The sequence below is a fragment of the Pipra filicauda genome, unplaced genomic scaffold (assembly GCF_003945595.2).
Source record: "Pipra filicauda isolate LSUMZ 115617 unplaced genomic scaffold, ASM394559v2 scaffold195_size2193078_pilon, whole genome shotgun sequence".
Taxonomy (NCBI): domain Eukaryota; kingdom Metazoa; phylum Chordata; class Aves; order Passeriformes; family Pipridae; genus Pipra; species Pipra filicauda.
Window position 1 is genome coordinate 1404623 of NW_024104304.1, and position 20051 is coordinate 1424673.

Here is a 20051-nt window from a genome sequence, read left to right on the forward strand (position 1 = left end):
GCCCCAAAGTGGAGATACAAGGACTTCCTGAAACAACATCTCAGCCTTGGCCATATTGATCTTCATCACTGGTCTACTCTGGCCTCCAGTCAGGAGGTCTGGAGACACACCATCTATAACGCTGTTGCTTCTTTTGAGAACACACGCGGGACTACTCTTGAGGAGAAACAAAACGCAGAAAGAACCACATCTTGTCAATAGCACCTAAGGAGTCTTTCTGCTGTGCCTTTTGCAACCAGACTTCTCTATCTTGCATTGGCCTTTTTAGCCACCAGGGCGCTTGTAACAAATGCGGGTAGAGCCCCTCCCAAATCTTCATTCGTGAAGCCTAGCCATGACTATAAATCCGTATTGTATGGTAAAATATTAAGCCTTTCAACTGATGATTCTAACAGTAACTTGGTCGCTTTACTAAATTCCTGATACTCAGCTCAGAAGCGCAGTACTGGCTGTAGTTTGGTTCTCTGGCAATAGGGAGACAGGTTCTTCCAGCCTGCCATGCTTAGTCACAAGGTGTTCACATCCATTTCTTCAGAGCTACCACACAGTGATAGCACATGCACTCATGCACTCATTCACTTTCAGTAACATCAGTGTTATGCAGTTTAGAAGTCAGCAGGTTTGGGTATAATGGAGTAATTATGGCTGGGCTACAGACTGAACATGGAGTAAGAAGACAGATCTCCTGTCTTTATGGCTGTAGCGCTGTTACTCTGAATGGAGGTTGAGGACCTCACAGAGTTAGAAAAACGTTGTCAGCATCCTTTGTGGTGAGGTCAGGAATTTCCTAAGATTTTCATTTATTCATATGAAGATTTAAGCCCTTTATTAAAACAGAGTAAGATAAGCTGAATAGGAAAGAAATAATTACATGGTGTTTCTTCATTTTCTAATAGAGGTTGCTTCTTTAGGAATATCTAATTTTTCTAGTTAAAATGGCTCTTGAATACACGCAAAACATCTCCTAGACTAAAATATAATTTGTCGATTTAAGTACTAAAAACTATATTGCACTCTTTTCTTTTAAAGATCAAACTGTTCTATAGATGAGGTCAACCTGGACAAACAAAGTAAAAAAATCTTAGAATATTTTAACAAGATTTTGCTTTTTCAGCCTCTCTTTTCCAGTGTTTTTTAACTCATTGTTTTGATATTTTATACTGTTTTTAGTTCCTATTACAAATAAAACTAATTGATATGTGAATTCAGCCAAAGAAAATGTTTAACTGGTGACTAGTGTCCTGGAATGATCTGCAGCATAAGTGAAGTTATGTGTTTTCTGATGATGCACATAAATTTTCAGGACCTCAAAATTATGGCTGAGCTGACTGGTGGATGTGTGGAATATGTCACAACGTTCCACGGAAGACCTGAAGATAGCTGTTAATTAGAATAGGCAGACTCTCTTGTTACTCTTTCAAAAATTAAGGTGGTAGATTTTTGTTTTCCTAAGACATAGCTGATTAACTGCAAGACTTCAGAAACAGTTGTGAACTATACTTTGCAGTTGGCACAGAACACATGAAGTCATGGGTAATTTTTCATACTATTTTCCTGAAAATCAATAGAAAAACTGTTTGCAAAAACAGTTGCTTACACTGTTAATTGTTAACCTACTTTTTCTAAATAATTCTTATATAAGAATATTTCACAATGCATAATTTTACTGATACATTCTGCCATTTTTTTAATCTACACAAATAATGGCTTTAAAGTGGACTTGGAGACAGGAGTATTAAAGGACACTGTTCTGCTAAAAAGCTATATTTATTGGAGTCTATCCTCAAGGAGTTCACAGTAGTTACCCTCATATAAAAATCTGATATGCAAGTGAGAAATTAGTTTTATGTATTTTGCCCTGGATCTCACATCAGGTATGACCTAGTCACAGCTTTATGTAATTTATCATTTCAATAAGGCATGTGAGCATTTCCTGGAATACTTATATAGTAAAATCTATAATGTATAGTAATTTATAATCACAGTTAAACCAGTATGATGAAAATGTATTTATAGGAGTGAAAAGTATTTTTCATTTTTGTATAGATATACCCTGAATGAAGCAAATTTGCATAACTACATGCAAGGTGGGTAGATGGAAGCTTTTTCCTACAGTGGTACATTCACACTGATGTGCCTGCAATATGCAGACAAACCTTAATTCCATGTTATATCACTCTGGCCTGTAGAGTGGTTGCAGCACATAAATAAAACTAATTTATAAAGACCTTGAGGCAACCCTTTGGAGAGGAAAATTAAATCTTTTATATCTTGCTATACAATACAACTTGCGGTTTGTAAGTAACCGTTGAATACCACAATAGCTGGAAAATGTTAAATCAGCCAGACCACAGTCATGGGAAAAGATGCCAGAGTAATAAATGTGTCTAAGATTGTGTATTTGGCGCACAACGTCATCAGTTTTGTTTATTAACTCTTATCTGGTTTAACAATCACGAAAGAGGACGAGAATTTGTAGGTTTTGTATTGTGATTAGGTTTACGCTTCTGAATCTGTGGACAAAGTTGTAACTGAGCTGAATTTTGAATCTGTGGACAAAGTTGTAACTGAGCTGAATTTTTTTGTTTGTTTCCAGCCAAAATTTGTCTTCAGTCAAAATCTCATATATAATCTGAAGTCTATTTAAAAAATTCATCCAAGACAAACTTTATGTTTAAACGTATTTAAACAGAGAAATATTAGAAAGTGATGCCTTGATCCATGCCATTGCATAGTAATACCATTAATGTCCTTGCCATTCTAAAGCATAAAAAAGGAAAAACATACCAAGCATAAGAATAAATAACAAACTTCCTGTCTCTATACAGATACATTTGTCATAGGAAGAAATGATACATATTTTCAGAAGCAAGGATAAGCTAGTGGTGTATTTTTTTATGTTATGTGACTAGTTATGTTTTCAAAATGTAGGCATACCTTTAATAAACAGCAGCTCATGTTTTTAGCAGGAGCAGTTATAAAAATATACCATCTTAATATTTACCATTAAAAAGCTAGATGACAACACTTCTTTTATTTAAGTGAGAGGTATCATAATATATAAAAATAAATGATTTGATTGCCATTACACCATAATCATTATGCTGCTACGCAGAGAAACATTGCTGGAAAGAAATATTTATTTTAAAAATGTTGGTGAATATGTTGTTAGTAAAAACAAATGCACAGATAAAATAGGAAATAGGAAAACCCCCTGAGATGCAGCAAAGCTTACCTGACCACTTCTCAGCAGATCTGCTGCTTAGCTGTCCAGTGCCTGTGAGTCCCTGAAACAGCGAGACAGAATAAACTCAGTGTAACCATCATGTAGCCTACTAAATTCACTTAAACACTTCAAACGACAAAACATACTCATCATAAACTATTCAAAAAGAGCTAGCATGCAACTCCAGCTGCAAGAGATTTTGTTCACAAACTGAACAGCAATCGGCCTGTACTTTAGTCTCATCAAAAAAGTAAACCAATCACATTGACAAAAAGCCACTGTAAACAAAAAGACTGTATTTAAAGGATAAACAGTTTTGGCATCCCTACCATCAAGTCTTCTGTTCTTTTTTTTTTCTTCATCAAAATTTAGGTTATATATTTGTTGTTAGCAAGAGTTGCATTACTATTATTGTTAATTTTAGTTCTGTTTATTACGTTGAGGGTTATATATTGTAGAATAATTTTGTTGTCACTAGTTAATGTTAATTAGTTGTTTTAATAGCCTATATACCTATTTGTTATCTTTTGGTAGGTTTACTTTTTTAACTATCAGTAACTTAATAACTGAGAATATTTTACATTACTGTTGCATACTCAAAATTACAGAGTTACTATTAGTGTTACCTGTTTAACGTTTAGTCATCCTTTGAGTCCTGCGACATATTTCCTTAATAATCATCAGCCATCAAGTCTGATAGTCTCAAAAGAATATCAGCCCTCTAAACTGCCTTCAAGGGCGGTGATATTTAGCACTGAAAATTACAAATAAAGTTTTTGAAGTTGAGTACCAACAACTGGGCAGTGACACTGATGATTTGTTTATCAAGACAAATTGTTATATACTACGAAAAATGCAGTCAACGCACTCTTCTGAGTGAAAACAAATAGGTGAATCTATGCAATGCTTACATGTTGAATGGGATATTTAATGTGCGGGGAAACTCAAAGGTTGAAGAACTAGCATTTAGACAGTCTAACAGTGGTAAGTGGTAATCTTACCTCTTTAAACTCCATTACATTCTCACGAGAGACATGCTAATACAAACAAGTCAATCAGAGTTTGTGTTTAGCAAGATCAAGCTTAAAGGATAGTTTAAAATCCATTTATTGTTCTAAAGCATTTTTTTCCATTAACATGTTATACATTAGTGGATACTAACCATGATTCATGTAACAGTTTAGTTTGTTAACTTTTAAATTATTTAACAACCAGAAGTTATTAATACAACTTTTAAAGTCTTACACAAAAAATCTTAAAACAGGCTTGGGTTCATTTTTGTAATTTTTATATAAAAAACATTTTAGGCATCTCTTGAAAAAGAAATAAAGCAGGCATTTAAAGCTAGAAAACAAGTAATTCCAAATTTAGTTTGTTACAAAAGGTTTCAGCTTTATTGACAAATTATGGCAAACATATTTGACAAAATTATGGTTTCCTATTTAGAGAAGCTTACACATGGAACTTTAAGTGATTTTTTTAACAAATACAGGTTAAAACACTGAACAACTTCAGTTAGCTACATACATACAGTAGCTGCTTGTTTTCAACCCCATTAAAACAGCATTTAAAATTAAATTTACAAACTGAATATCGAACATCTTAATCTAAACTAACATATATTAAAAAAGACAGGTTAAACATCTTATCTACAGCTTGATTATTGTCTGGTTCAAAAAGAAAAAGGAAAAGGAAAAAAATAATCATATTACAGTCTTTTAGCAACCCTAAACAGAAACTCAGCCTTAGCTAGTATGTAGAGACTCGAGATCTGTAACAGTGTCATGCTTTTTAAGTTACACACAGCAATGAATACAACCAATAGAACATCATCTTTGAATAGTTTATAGACAATGTTTGCCAAAGGATTTTTGTCTGTTTTTTTAAGTCCGTGTTATAAAATAATACTAATGCCAATGTCACGCCAATGTTATAGGAAATACAAGTAGTACATAGGATAATAATGAGCAGTAATCCCTAGGATAGAAAAGAAATGGACTATTACTTGTCTTGTTGCTGTTTATGTGGAGACCACAGGCTATTAATTGTCTTTGAGATGAGGTCACAGATGAGGAGGACCTTCAATATCTACCATAGGGGTGTTCCCTGTAACCCCCTCTGGCTGACCTTGGAGGTGGTGCCTTTAGGCTGGAACGGGTTGTGGCCCATTCTTCTTGTGCTAAAAACAGAAGAGAAAAACAAATTTTGTAAATATCTAAAACTGAAAGAACAAGGGGATGCCACTGCTAATGGTTGTCAAAATTCCTGAATGTTTTGTCTGAAACCTTTATAAAATTAAAATGAGGATGGTGTTATCATCCATTGCTTTACCCTCCTACAAAAACTTACAGAAAACTAACCTACTTCTCTACACAGGCAATCAGTCTATCTCAGGAAGAAAAAAGTCTTACACCTTCACTTTCAGCAGAGAATGAAAAACTACTGTGGTGATGGTACAGTCAGCTCTGGAAAAATTACTGTGTAAGTCTACCAGTTCAGAATTTATTTGATGCTTTGAGTTTCTAGCATTTAAGTTAAAGCACAAATTTGAATAGCATTTAATGTAATTGGTATGGTAACAAGATGAGAAGTTGAATCATGAAAGGATAAGAGAGGTATGTTTGATTTTTTACTTCCATTTGAGATGAAAAGAAAGAAAATAATGGAAGAAAAACAATGTGTAGCAGTGAACCTACTGCATTAAGCAAAAAGAGATTTTACTTTGCATTATCTTTAGAATACTTTTTCAAATTCTGTGAATGAAATATGCTCAGAAAGATAAAAAATCTAGTTCAGTTCTTACAAAGTTTTTATAAATCTTCTCCTCCTCCCTGACAAGCTTCCTTATTTTGGAAGCTAACTCTGAGCAATCAGGAAATTACCTTCAGTTGTGGTCTAGCAGTTGAACCCAAAACTTGAATTCTCTCCTAAATCAGCTAGTGGATTGTGAAATGATTTCTGGTTTTGTCTTCCACTGACTTCAACTGATCATACAGAGTGATTAAAATGGAAATGCAGAAACCATAATGTATCATCGATCTTATAACACATCATTGTGCAACATTCCTAGTATCTTGTTTTTGCTAATGACAGCTGATTTATGTGGCCACTAAGAAAATAATTAGCTGGCACTAGACAAAAATACTAAATGGTTAAAAGAGGTATCAAAGATTCCTTTTGTAAAATGATAATGCTATGTGAAAACAGAAAAATGAAAATATAAAACATAAAAAGCCTGTTAAAATTCTGAAAGCTATTTCTTCTCTGTAAGATGTCTTCTTTGCAACTACATTTTGTTATCTTGTTGCCTTGCGGTATGAGAGGAAAGCACAGAGTACGAAGGAAAAGCAGCTATACAGCTTACAGTGAGGCTCAGGTTGCATGTATTAGGAGTGGACATCTCTGGAGAAGATTTGGTAGCAGCTGATCTTGCTATGGAACAAGAAACACTCCTGTTGTGATTTTTTGGTGCACTCCATTTATTTTCTTTTTCTTTGAGCTCTTCAGGATGTTCTCTTGTTGAATATCAGGGGTTTTATGGTCACATGAAACCAAGGTTTACTGTGGAAAGCTATTGCCTACAGGGCTGAAGAAGACGCAGCCAATATGATATAGTTCTAAATCCTCAGGTTTCTCATTCCTAGAGGGAATCAGTTTCCATACAGTGAATTTAAAAATCCTCCCTCTGCAATATGTTTCATTACTCCCTTTAAAAATGGCATTTTGCTGTAAATTTGCTGCAACTTCAATTACCCTTTGCTGAAGTGTCACTGCATTTGCAGAGAGGCCTCGGGGAGAAGTGAGATTTATATGGAAAAGGAGAAGCTTTATTTATATAAATGAAAACGACTGAAGTAGTAAAAATACTCACTAAATGTACAACACAAAGACAAACCCATTTCTTGTTCCCTTTCAGTCCCCTCACAGTCATCTGGACAGAAACACCTTCATACAAAGGTGAAATGTGCAGTATTTTTGGTAGTCCTCATGCAGTGAAAAATGACTTTATATTACCAACTGGAGGAAGCTCTTTTTTCCTTGACTGTTCTTAAACCAAATTGCTGCTCTTGATAGAGTACAAAAACAGAATTGTAATTTGTGGTACAGGTCTCTTTTTCAGTAATATGGTGGACCTATTGCTTGATTTCAAACTTTAACACCATTATCGACACCATGGTTGACAGCTAACAGCTCCTGTTGATATTGCACGATAGACCCTAGTGTACTAACAGGTGAATCCATAGCCAAAACACAGATGGAACTTTTGGGATTACGGCCTTCAAGTGGGAAAACACTGGCATCTACCACTCATACAGCAGTAAGGATTATATATTTATTGTGGAGAAAGGAACATGATAGGGAGCAGCGCTATCAAGACTCTCTGAATCACACTATGCCAACAAATTTCAAGATGGAGCCACACCAAAAAAGAAGTCAGATTACTAGTGGGTTTTTTCCTGTGGGGATTTTTAAAGAACAGCAACATATCTGCATGCTAGTAATTAAAGGTTCCTTGATGTGCCAAGCTGGTCTTTCATGTCTCCATTTCAGAAGTCCAATGTAAGCTTTCTTCTTTCAGCATCGAGGGAAGAAACGGGGCTTCTGAGAATGGAAATCTCTTGTCTTCAGGAACAGTCTTAGAAGATTGGAGCCATATAGACTACCTCAGTAGCTTGTTGGATTACCAGGCTCAGTTTCACTGTGTTTGAGAACAGAACAGCAGAGTCTGTCTCTGAAAGACTGTACCAAAAAGGGACAGAAAGAGAGCCTTAATCTTAGTAAAGTCACATGTTAATGAAGTGGAAAGTGAGAGGGATTTCAGGTGAAGAGCAGGTAATAGGTGTAGCTTTGGAGATGGAAAGGTAATTGGGAGAACTGCAAGTGAGAGACTGACCAAGAGCTGAAGAAATGTGCAGGGCGGTCATTGTGTTTTAATGCTGACTCTTTTTCCTTCTTCTGATTCCTGTTGAAAGAAACTCTGTGCAGTTTGACCTTTCGCTTCCCTCTGTGACGTCCAGACCCCCATCCAGTCCTTATGCCACAGCAGGCTCCACTCATGCCCTGTCCTTTTCACTTCTGACTGTCCCCAGTGCTATCAGGTGTCAAAGACTGTGACTGAAAAGAAATCCACACAGACAACTTAATAACTGAGGGCAGAGGGTCCGGCTTTTTCAGGAACTTGGTGTTATTTCCAACTTTGACGTTCTAAGTTAAGGAGAAATACTGTATGTTTCGCTTTCAGAAACTAAAACTATAAGTTACAGCAGCATGAAGGAAACCTAATAGCATTTATATGTGAGGAATCTGAGTGTGCTTGGGCATGAGGTTTCCTGCGGGTGTGGTAACAAGTGTTGTAGCTTCTTTGATAAGAAATTAAAGACATGGGCAAAACCCTTTTGATTACACTGCATACTTTCAGTTTGCTGTATGCTCCCTGTCAATTGGTATTTGAAGCTCACCTTTAGGATATAAAATTAATTATTATCACAGTCAATCAGCACCCTTGGTTTATGACTGATTGAAATGATATGTTAGTATTTTTGCAGTGCTTTTTATGGTTCAGATTGACTCTTATTTATTATACTGTGTTCATTGAGTTATATAAATGCTTTCAGTATCTATTACAGACTATTGATATATTAGTTGAGGCTATCTTTGAAGATTATTGTTTGATCATTGCTAGGAGACTCATTAGCTTTGATCTAATGTTTAAATACAAAATTATAGTTAGATTTTTTTTCTTACTGGAGAGACAGAATGAAAAAATATACCATTTTTAAGCTGAGAATTTCCTCTGAACATGAGATCTAAATGGTAACATTTATAGCACAGAGAGAGGTACATATGAAGTTGTTTCTGTCTTACTATTTTACCTACGTATTATTGAAAGCACAGAAAAATTCAGTGGCTCATCCATGTGGATATCATCATATGCTTAAATGACTTCAAGTACAAGATTCAAGAAAAGCACATATTCAGACACCTTTTTTTCACTCTTCAATCTGCATTCTGCAACTTTGTCATGGAATTTTCCAGCAGTGAATAAAACTCTTCGACAAATGCAAAAAGGGAAACAATGCAATAATTAAAAGGTAGATCACATTAATGGATGCTTTAAAATAAAAAAGATACATATTAACAGCACGCGATTTACATATGAACGTGTTATTTCCTAATATTTTTGTATTTATATTCATTGCTTAGTCCCTGTAATAATAAAGACCTGATCACTTTTTCTTCCTAAAAAATTATTTAACATCTGACTGTTGCCCACAATTATTTGGCACAATTTTATTAATCTCTGGTCAATTATTTTGGACAGGTGGCCAGGAAGAGATTAAAAAGAGCTATTCTGTTCAGATAGTTATGATGTATATAACAGCAAGTAGTATAATGGTTTAATTTAATTTTTCACTTAGCTTTCAGTGTTTTAGAAACAGAAGTTGCTTTTAATTCAGAATAAAATATTTTTATTTCCTATAAGCAAAAATCTCCACCATTTTTGCAAGGTCATTTATACTGCATGCATGTGCAGAGAGCATGCTGCACTTGGGATAGAGCTCAAGTGGAATTCAGGAATTGTGATTACTAGCTCTACTCCTTGTTTGCTCAGTGACCTTGGATAACTGTTCAATATTTTGTGGTATGGCTTCCTCACTGGTAGAATGAGACAAGAATACCTATCTCCCTGGGGTGTTCTGAGATGTAGTTAATTGCCTGAGCAGTAAGAGAAAAGCGATATAGATGTGCTGAACAGAAGACCCAATAGAAACCAGACATATTGCTTTAAAGCGAGAACACTGAAAATTAGAATGCTTTTCTTTGGATAATTCAATTTGTGCTGTATTTCTAGTAAGCCTCCAAACTTCTCCCTCCATGAAAAGATGGATGGAGACAAAGTACTAAGCAGTGGATGGAAAATTTGCCCTACACAAGCTAATGACTGAAGCTCAACTAACATTGACAAAGCAAATGTTTCACCCCATAAATCCACACGGAAAAGACAGCGGCAGTCTTCTTGTGTCATAATTGGACAGGTATATATTATTTTAGACAAAAATTCAAGAACAAGTATTTGTCTTTTTTCTTTTTTTAAGGAGAGCATCCACTTATTTTTTTCACTCTTCAGGTCTCTTCTTGCTTGTCTGCAAACCTTGAAAAATACACAGGATTTTCTGACCTGACATCTATGCATTTTATAATTTGTGAGAACAGCTAAGTGACTATCTTTCAAATCACAAATGGTACCTTTCTTCTTTGAAACGTGGAATCTTCAGAAGACAAAAAATGATTTCAAAACACAGGCTCAAAACCATTATGCTTACTTACACCATGCTCAAAAACCTATAAAAAACCCTATAAAACCTATATATAGCTATATAGCTTAAAAACTAGAAATTAATGGAAAACCTTGTGGTTTAACAGTCTAGTTTCTGAACATGTCTATAGCTGTTAAAAAAACCCTGACTACTGCCCCTATGCTTGACAGTACCTTCTCTTCAGGAGGGCTAACAAATTAAACTGCATGACTACTCCAAATCTACTTTAGTATTGTGAGCTTCCCTGGCTTAATTAGGTGGTAAAAAATCACAGACATCCTCCAGCTGACTTAGCACTGAAGGAGATGAGAAGAGCTTGTGCACGCCCCTCTGCCAGCCCCCCCCTGCAGGTTAAGTAACGACAGCAGGAGCTACAGAAAATGATTTCTTGGAAGACTTCAGCCACTCTTGCAGTGAACACCTGCCACAGGCAGGAAAGGAGCAGCATCAAAGTACATCAGCAACCAGATTGAGAAACTGTAATGCAGGGAGGAAACAGACTATTATCAGTGTTGCTGTGAGACGACTGTGAATGTGACAGTGTGAGGGAGTTTTGTTTTTCTCTTCAGTAAAAACAAATTTTCTACTACTTTATGGTCATGCAACATGAAATGTGCAGTGGTATATTGCATCTGGAATTAAATAGATGCACATCAGTATTACAGGACTTCTGTCTTAGATTCTCCAAGTCAACAGTTCCCACGGTGCAAGGCAGGGAAATTACATTTGAAATATTACATAGGAAAGTTTTGCATGATTTACTTATGCTTATTTTGTCATAGAAAATGATTTATAATTCAGGAGTAATAGAGTAAGCACAAGTCACTATAAATTAAAATCAATCTATTTTCTCTTGCTACATGTGGATTTTTTCAGTGTTGTATCATAATAACTGAAATACTAAAGTTTTAGAATATCCAGACAGTTAAAAGAATGCAGTGGGTTTAAATAGGGAACTTTCGAAAGAATTATAACCTAATTATAACACTGACTTGACAAAACAGCAATAACTCTAGTATTGTCCCCACATTAGTCATCATGGCTGAATTAAAAATGTGTTCCTTTCCCCACGAACTTTCAAAATCATGTTCTTATGAAAATCATAAATCTCTGAGGGAGTGAATGCTACTTGGGATACAGCTAAGGTGATTCCACCAGTAAAAGAATTGATAAAATTTTGCAAAAAATCAAGAAAATACTTTTGACAGTTCATTCTGTCCCACAGTAGGAACAGGATCGCTGCTATCAGTAAGCATAGGAATGACTGAAATAGAAGATTAAAGAAGGGCAATTTATTTGGTATATATTCTATCCATATGCAGTAGAAATCTTCACTGTCTCCTGTTTCCAGTGAAAGAAAAAATAGAGCACTGTACAGGAAGACTCAGGAGCACTTCTGAGTTCCCAGGGCCGGGAGTACATCTTCCTTGTGCTCAGGAAAACACCAGATGCCTCTATCACCCCAAAATATCATGCAGGAGCACAGCACACTCCACAGAACCATGGCACATATGGCAAGGTTGTTAGCTGGGACAGCTTCTATCAGGACACAGGTGCTATATCAAACTTAGCACACAGTGCATACAAATGGGAACTATCTGCAGAGTGAAACAGCTGATGCTGAGGATTGTTGATGTTCACACTATATGGCTTCTAGAGATTTTTTCATTTCAGACTGGCCTGAGTTTGAGCCTCTGGAAGTGAATTTTCGCAAACAGTTGGGATTACAATTTTTGCTTTAGTTTCAAACTAAAAGTCATGTACTTTGAAATCATTCAATGATGCAGAAAGAAGAAAAAAAATACAGAAAACTGGGAAATCTTTTTCTAAAGAGCATTCCTGTTCCTATGCTAGTGTAGAAGCACCCAGCGTGGGCTAAACAGTGGGCCAGATGTGTGCTCTGTTGAGACACTGCAGAAAAACTCCACCACAATGGCACAGTCTGTGTCCTGTTGCTTCTGAGATGCTTTATTAACAATAAGATGGATTAGAAAGTGGTTGGACGGTCACATCCAGAGGGTAGTGGTCAATGGCTCAGAATCCTGATGGAAATCAATAACAAGTAGTGTCCAGGAGTCCATACTGGAACCAGTGTTATTTAATATCTTCATTAATGACACAGACAAAGGAATCAAGTGTACCCTCGGCAAACTTGGTGATGACACCAAGCTGAGGGGTGCGGTCCACACATCTCAAGGATGAGATGTCATCCAGAGGGACCTGGACAAGCTTGAGAAGTGGATTCATGGGAATCTCAAGCAGTTTAACAAGACTAAGTGCAAGGTGCTGCACCTGGGTCAGGACAACCCACAGTGTCAATAAAGGCTGGGGGACGAACAGATCAAGAGCAGCCCTGCCTGAGAAGGACTTGATGGTGCTGGTGGATGAGAGGCTGGACATGACCCAGCAACGTGCACTTGCAGCCCAGAAAGCCAGCTGTATCTTGAGCTGCATCAAAAGAAGTGTGTCCAGCAGGTCAAGGGAGGTGATTCGGCCCCTCTACTCTGCTCTGCTAAGACCCCACCTGGAGTGCTGCATCCAGCTCTGGGGTCCTCAGTACATGTAGGACATTGAGCTGTTGGATACAGTGAAGAGGAGGGCCACCACCTATGAGGAAAGGCTGAGAAAACTGGGCTTGTTCAGCCTGGAAAATAGAAGGCTTCAGGATGACCTAATTGTGGCCTTCCAGTAGCTGAAGGGAGCCTAGAGGAAAGATAGATAGGGACTTTTTACAAGAGCATGTAGTGACAGGACAAGGGGAAATGGCTTCAAACTGAAAGAGAGTAGGTTTAGATTAGGTATTAGGAAAAAATACTTTACTGTGAGAGTGCTTAGGCACTGGAACAGGCTGCCCAGAGAAGTTGTGAATTCTTCATCTCTGGGAGTGTTCAAGGCTAGGTTGGATAGAGCTCTTAGCAACCCGGTCTAGTGAAATGTTACCCTGCCCATGGCAGGGGGATTGGAACTAGATGATCTTTAAGGTCCCTTCCAACCCAAAGCATTCTATGATTCTGTGATTCATTCTATGATGATTCTAAGACCCAGACAACAAAGTTTTCTTTGGTATGTTGCAGTGATATTTTCAAACAAATACCAAATATATACACTCCCATGATATAAATGAATAATCCGTGCATATTAGTAAGGCTTTGTTAACTAGTGTTAGTAAAGATCTTGTCTGTAATCACAAGTCAAATGAAGTCAAACACTGAAATGAGGAGAATCAGACCTATGTCTCTTACATCTGCATGTCAGTCACTGTGAGCTATTCGAGCACTTGATTTCCTACATTTGAAAATTTAAATGGGACTAGGCTAGAAAAAAAATAGGGTAAGAAACCCTTAGCATGCCGAACATAATGAATATTAGGACCAATAATCTACAATACCAAAGGTATTAAAAATGAGGAAGAAACTTGGACTCAATAGCTGAAAAAACCTCTTATCTTCACCTGCAGAGAGCAATTGCTAAGAAGTGCTTTTTCAAAATGTACAAATATTTTTTCTGTATACATTGTGACATGGCTTCATTTACTTTGTCATTGCCATAGATTAATCACTACAGGATTTATTTCACACTACAATGGTAGTTACTTGAAATGAACACGCGTATGTCTTTTAATACAGTATGAGAATTTATGTCTGCTAAGGTAACATCTCTTCAATCAACCTATATATAAGAATTCCTGAAGTTTGAACCTTCCATTTATGCCTTCCTCCCCACATTTAATCATTATATACTTAGTTTTACTTATTCAGCAGAAACTATCACTGTTATGGTAAAAAACCCTTAATTTACTAGATAATACACTTTTAAGGACAAACACAGAATGAAGAAAATAAAAGATACAATGAAAATGTGGTGGAATATTGCTGTACATTTTTAGTTGTTAGCTCTATAAAGGTCTATAAAGAATTTGTTTATGAAGTGCTATCTCTGTAGAGCATTACTTAGTAAACTAATGCAAACCACAATTGCAAAGCTCTCATATAGAGTAACTGGCAGGGAATTATTTGTGAAATAGTCAATTAAATCATAGTGGCAGCATTTTACAACTTAAATGATGTCTTACATTAAAAGGAATTATACTAAACAGTTACACTCTCCAATTTTAATTAAAAGATGGAATTATCCTAAAGCCAAATACCCAGTTGTTTGCGAGCACTTAATGCTAAACTGGAGTAGAATATGCACCACAAAACATGGTCATTAGAGAAAATCTGAACAGCTGAAAATTTCTGGTGAAGACAGAAAACAAAACAATGTCTCCTTGATGCAACAGCAGTACATGCAGTAAACAGCCTTGCAAGCTTCTCCTGAAAAGCAGCAAGGATGTGAGTGGAGTTCATTTATGTCTTCCCTCTTTGTGTAAGTGGCAAGCTTCAGATTAACCTTCCTAACTCTTGCCTAAGGCCTTTGGCAGGTGGTGTTATTCTAATTTAATTGTGGTGGTTTAGGAGGTTATAGACTTTAACCCTATCCTTTCACCCTCTACCTAAGGTTTCTGCTTTTTTGGTAGTAGCAGCAAGAAGTCTGTGTGTACTAGCCTCTCAGATACGGCAGTTCATGACCTGACATAAAAACATAATTGCCACCATTTTCAAGCAACACACAAGCCAGGATATGCACCAGGCTTTGAACTAAAGCATCTGACAACAGGCACACTCTCACTGCTATGGCAGTCTCAAGCTCTGGAAGCAGGGGTGGGAGCCTCTTCAACCTTCTGCAGCAGCAACTGGCAGAGCTTACTGCTGGAATCCCCAGCCTTTGGAAGAACAAAGCCAGAAACAGTAGCTGATAAACAAAGCCTTGAGTGCTCTGATCAGTACAAGGGTGAAAAAGGGTTCAGATGAAACAACTGTGAGGCAGGTCAGATGTAATTAATACAGCTTCTAAGGCATTGGATGTGCCTTGCTAGCAAGTCATACTCTCTGTTATCTTTCTAATGTGGCCTAACAGACCCCAACACTTTATCAAGAATTCTGTTTCCTCTAAAAAAAACAAAACAGGGAAATGGAAAGAGAAATGAGAACGTGAACAGTTTACGAAGGGCTTTTCATGTACAGCAGTCCTGTCCAGTGAAGCTGCTTTTTGGAGTTGGGCATGATATTACATATAGGAAGGAAAGGTTCATAGTTACCAAATTTTAGGTGTACATTATATCCTAATCGATTTATAAGAAAAATCATTAAATTAATGTTTTCTCTAGATATCTCCTCAGATGACAACACTGCCAGAAGGGAAACCAAAAAATTATTAAAGCATAATGAGAGCAAGGAATATAAACCTTTTTGTTCATAAATGAATCCAATTTCATGCCTTCTCTTTTAAAACATAAACATCAAGTTAACATGACACCGTCACCTTAGTTTAGACTCCTAGATTTAAAATCTTATCTGCAGATATATAAAAACCTTCGGTAGCATAAGTATCATAAATGTTTATTGAGTGTGATTAGAGATGAGGATGATTTACATTTTTGAAAATTGTACAGTACTTTAAATGACTGGTCTTTTATCTTTAAAGAGCCTGCTAAAGATATTTCTTTACAACTCACATGAGGAAGCCTATAAGGGCTACATCCCCAAGAAGATTTTCAGGTTTGCGTCCCAAATTTATGTTCCTCAGCCTGGAACGGTGATCTTCAAAATTTCTAGCAGTAGCTGCATAATCCTGATCCTATAAAAAATTTGTAGGAATCTCATAATTCCTTGGTAGTGTATTTCCATGTGCCCAGAGACTGCTGCAGGGAATGCTTTGAAGTGTCTCTACTTTGATCCTTCTGAGAGACTGGGTGACAAGCGTGTCACAATAGAGCTTAAGAATCTAACTACATGAGAGGGTTCTGTGCTCTGAATTTTCATTCATGGAACATTCCTAAGTCATGGGAAGTAGTGCAATTTTATAAATACCCCTTTCAGCTGACTTTGCTATTGTCTTGGGGGTTTCCTTGGTTGGATTTGAACGGGATGGAATTCTCAGGAAATTTCACAATAGAAAATGAGAAAGTTGTTAAGGCACTTTAGTTGTGGATTTTAGAGCGGTGAATAGTGTGTAGGAATCCATCTTGCCCAGCCTCAGATAAGTGACTTAGGCCCTTTCTTGTTTAGTACTTCCATCTAATCAAAAGAGATATGGAACTTCCTGAGGATTAAATGGTGTTTGGGTGGGCTCTGCTCTGAAACACCCCTGTGATTTCTCCAACCATACTGTGAACAATCCATAAATCCATAAATCTTTATGAACTTCTGTGGAAACGGTTTCCCTAGTCAGAATTCTCCACAAGTGCTTTTAAAAGGAGCATAGAAGAACCCATGAGACAAAACCCACCTGCTACTTCTTAGGAGAACAGATAGAACGAGAAGTCCTAGGAGGCAGCTCATAGAGGAGTACCATATCATATGGTGCTGTATAATACTTAGCAAGTAACACAGAGCTCTATTTCATACTTTAAAAAGATTGTAAGTATGAAGTAATGTTACTAGTATTCATTGCTTCATGGAAAATGAAAGAAAACCTTCTGAGGATTGAGACTGACCTCCCTAAAAATAAGCTGGAAGCAAGAGGATGCATGGGAGAAAGTAAAGAAACGCCTAACTAGTAAATCTTTGATAATTCAGATATTGTTACTGGAATGGATAAGGGTGAAAAGACAAGTTGTTACACAAAACACCTAAGACATGACAACAAGACACCAGTTCTATGCTCATGTACCATTTGTATGTGGTCTTATTCAGTTTGAGGGAATTCTCAATTGCAGAGGTATGCCAGAAAGAATTGTAAAGGAGGAATATGGCCTTGTTATGGAAGGTAAAACAAAGTGTGAAACTGAACTGAGATGAAAGACTGTTGATTTCTGCAGGATGGTGAAAAATGAAGGGACAGCTGATTTTATACAGTGGGATGGATTCAGGAGACACAATGAATTGTGAAACATCCTGAAAACCAAGTAAAAACTGGGGACAGAGAATTAGGGTAAATTTAAGTGAGAGGATGATAAGGGGTGATGCCCCAAATCAGATACAGAGCGAACATCAGTGTATGCACCAGGAACTCAGAAAGTAAGGAAGTTAAGCATAGATTCTACAGCTCTACAGCTCTGTATACTCAGATTACCTCCTCAGATAAATGGTGGTGACTTTGGGATGAAGGAAGTTCACACACAGATTTCCAAACCACAGAACTAGCAAATTTACTAATCTGCTAAAGTAAATGAACCAACAGGAGCACAAACACTTACACATAAACATATCTGTTTTCAGAAAGTAGCAAAATTTCAATTTGGAATATTATTCCATGTTTATTCTAGGTTTTTGATAATACTATTTCTGATCTTTGTGCTCAAATGCCAGCTCAAAAAATAGTTCAAGCAAAAACCAAAGCAAGTCCACAGTTATCAGCTATGTATTTTAAGACAAATCTAGTAAAGGAAACTCAGGTATTTTGAATTTGTTTCAGCTGCTGAATGGAAAGAAAAAAAAAAGGAGCTGCATGCATAACATAAATTTAGTCATGACGCCACTGTACGAACACTTTGTAAGCCTTAGCTAATTAGTCCATTCAAAATCCCTGCTGGGAAAACAAGTGATATTCTTCTGGTTTTACAAATGAGAGATTGGAAGGAAAGTGACACTACTTTAAATGTCTAGCCCAGGCACATAGAGATTCAGCATGGTGAAGTGTAATTAAAAGTTAAACAGTGGGTAATTCTTACTGCTGAGCTCAGACTATGCTTTTCTGCATAGCCCAAAAGCTTAGCAATGCATTCAGGAGATCAGTGGAGAGGGGAAGAAAGATATTCCACTGCAGATATTAAAAATGCATGGGCAAAAAGGAAACAAAACAAAGGGTAACCAAACCACTCACATTCATACGGATAAGTTATTATTATTACTTGTTTAGCATTGAAAATGTGCTTGACTGCACATTATATTATCCAAATGTATTGTGAGAACTGATTATACAAAGAAATTAAGTTATTTCTGATTATGCAATGCAACCATTTTGACATCTCAGTAATGTCTATTTCTATACCAATACAAAGGAAACTGCAAGTTTGCATTACAGTGACATTTACTTCACAGCTGCATGAATAAAATTATTTCAAGCAGCAACCCTTATATAACCCCTCAGTGTAACTTTGATTTGCAGCATGATTTCCACCAGCTCTCATTTTCACAGTGCTTCAGAAGTCACCATGTAGACATAGGATACTTTATTAGTAGCAGTAAATCAAGCATGACATTTCTCCTGAATATGCTAGGTTCACTCTTTAAGCTGTCAGTAGTCAGCTTTGCTCTATTATTTCAGTGAAACTCTCAGAGTGAGATTCACTCTGCCATCTGATGGTATAGTGTAATGATAACTACTGTCAGGAAAACACGGATCAAAGCATATCACTAATAGCAAGCAATCTAGAAAATGGTTTGTACTCATTGGAGCAACACTTCGTTTCCTTTCATGCCCTTGGTTCCCATGAAGTTGAACTTTTCCAGCTCAGACACAGACTCGGTGAGGAAGTGCAGAGTACAACTCTCCCTCTACTCATACTGCTTAGTGTGGCATGAGATGCTCCCTTATCTTAGTACAGTGGGGGTTCCCATGGTGTTACAGCGCCCTTTCCTTCTTTCCGTTTTGATTAAAGACTGTATTTCAAAATCTCACAAACCTTGCTGGTTGAAGTGATGCACATGACAGCAGCAGATGCATAGTATTGTCGGCATATCAAGCAGATTGAAATTTAACACTGTGAAATATATTCAGGTGCTAATCAGAAACTTCAGTGTTGCTGAAGTTCAGTTAAACTGACCTGTGACTGTGAGTAATTGGCTTTGTAATTTTAATTGGAATTGATAAGTCCAATTTTCTGGTCCTACTTCAATAAGTCAAAATTCACCCTAAAGTTACACAAATCTATTTTGTTTGATCTTTGTAAAAGCAGAGAAAGAAAGAAAAGAATATGGAAGTAATTTCTGAGTTGTCAGTGACAGATATTTTCTTTTGATTTCACACTTGCTGAAGGTACAACAGACCTTACCGTAGCTGTCATAAGCCTCTTCACTTGTTCCATGACCGTAGTCATAATATTCAGGCACACTGTAACAAATTCAGAAAGCCATGTCACTATTATCCTGGGTAACCAACTCAAAACAAAAACAGAGCGCAGCAAATGAAATGTATTTTAACTCTCTGACATGATAGTAAAGTCCAGTTAGTTTCAGGGATAGCAAGTCTTTAAAAACATGAAGGAAAATGTATCAGTGACAATAATGGCTACATCACATTTCTTATCTACTGAGCATAAAACAAATTTGATCCGAAATATGTAAACCTAGATGTGACAAAGACTGAAGAAATTCTATTTGCAAAAATAAAGTCTGCAAAAAGACCATCCACTGTATCATTCAGTATTGTTAAACTGCCAAAAGAGATGCTGATCTCATTTACCTGTAATTCCAAACATTTATGTATTATCAAACTCAGCACAGTTTGCTTTCACAAAGCTG

At 36.7% G+C, this 20051-nt stretch overlaps 1 protein-coding gene across 4 annotated transcripts in view; it reads right to left on the minus strand.

The window, feature by feature from the left end:
- The window catches only part of KHDRBS2 (KH RNA binding domain containing, signal transduction associated 2), a 366426-nt gene that overhangs the window by 32265 nt on the left and 314110 nt on the right, over positions 1–20051 (minus strand). For 2 of the 4 annotated variants that reach the window (XM_039380435.1, XM_039380437.1), the window contains exons 8-10: positions 19583–19641; positions 5232–5405; positions 3236–3287 (exon numbers count right to left, since the gene is read on the minus strand). In XM_039380435.1, coding sequence (XP_039236369.1) covers positions 5308–5405; positions 19583–19641 — 157 coding nt within the window. In that variant the 3' untranslated portion in view covers positions 3236–3287; positions 5232–5307. Of the gene's footprint in view, positions 1–3235; positions 3288–4315; positions 5406–19577; positions 19642–20051 lie in introns of those variants that run through there. The other 2 variants (XM_039380434.1, XM_039380436.1) reach the window with 2 other exon arrangements.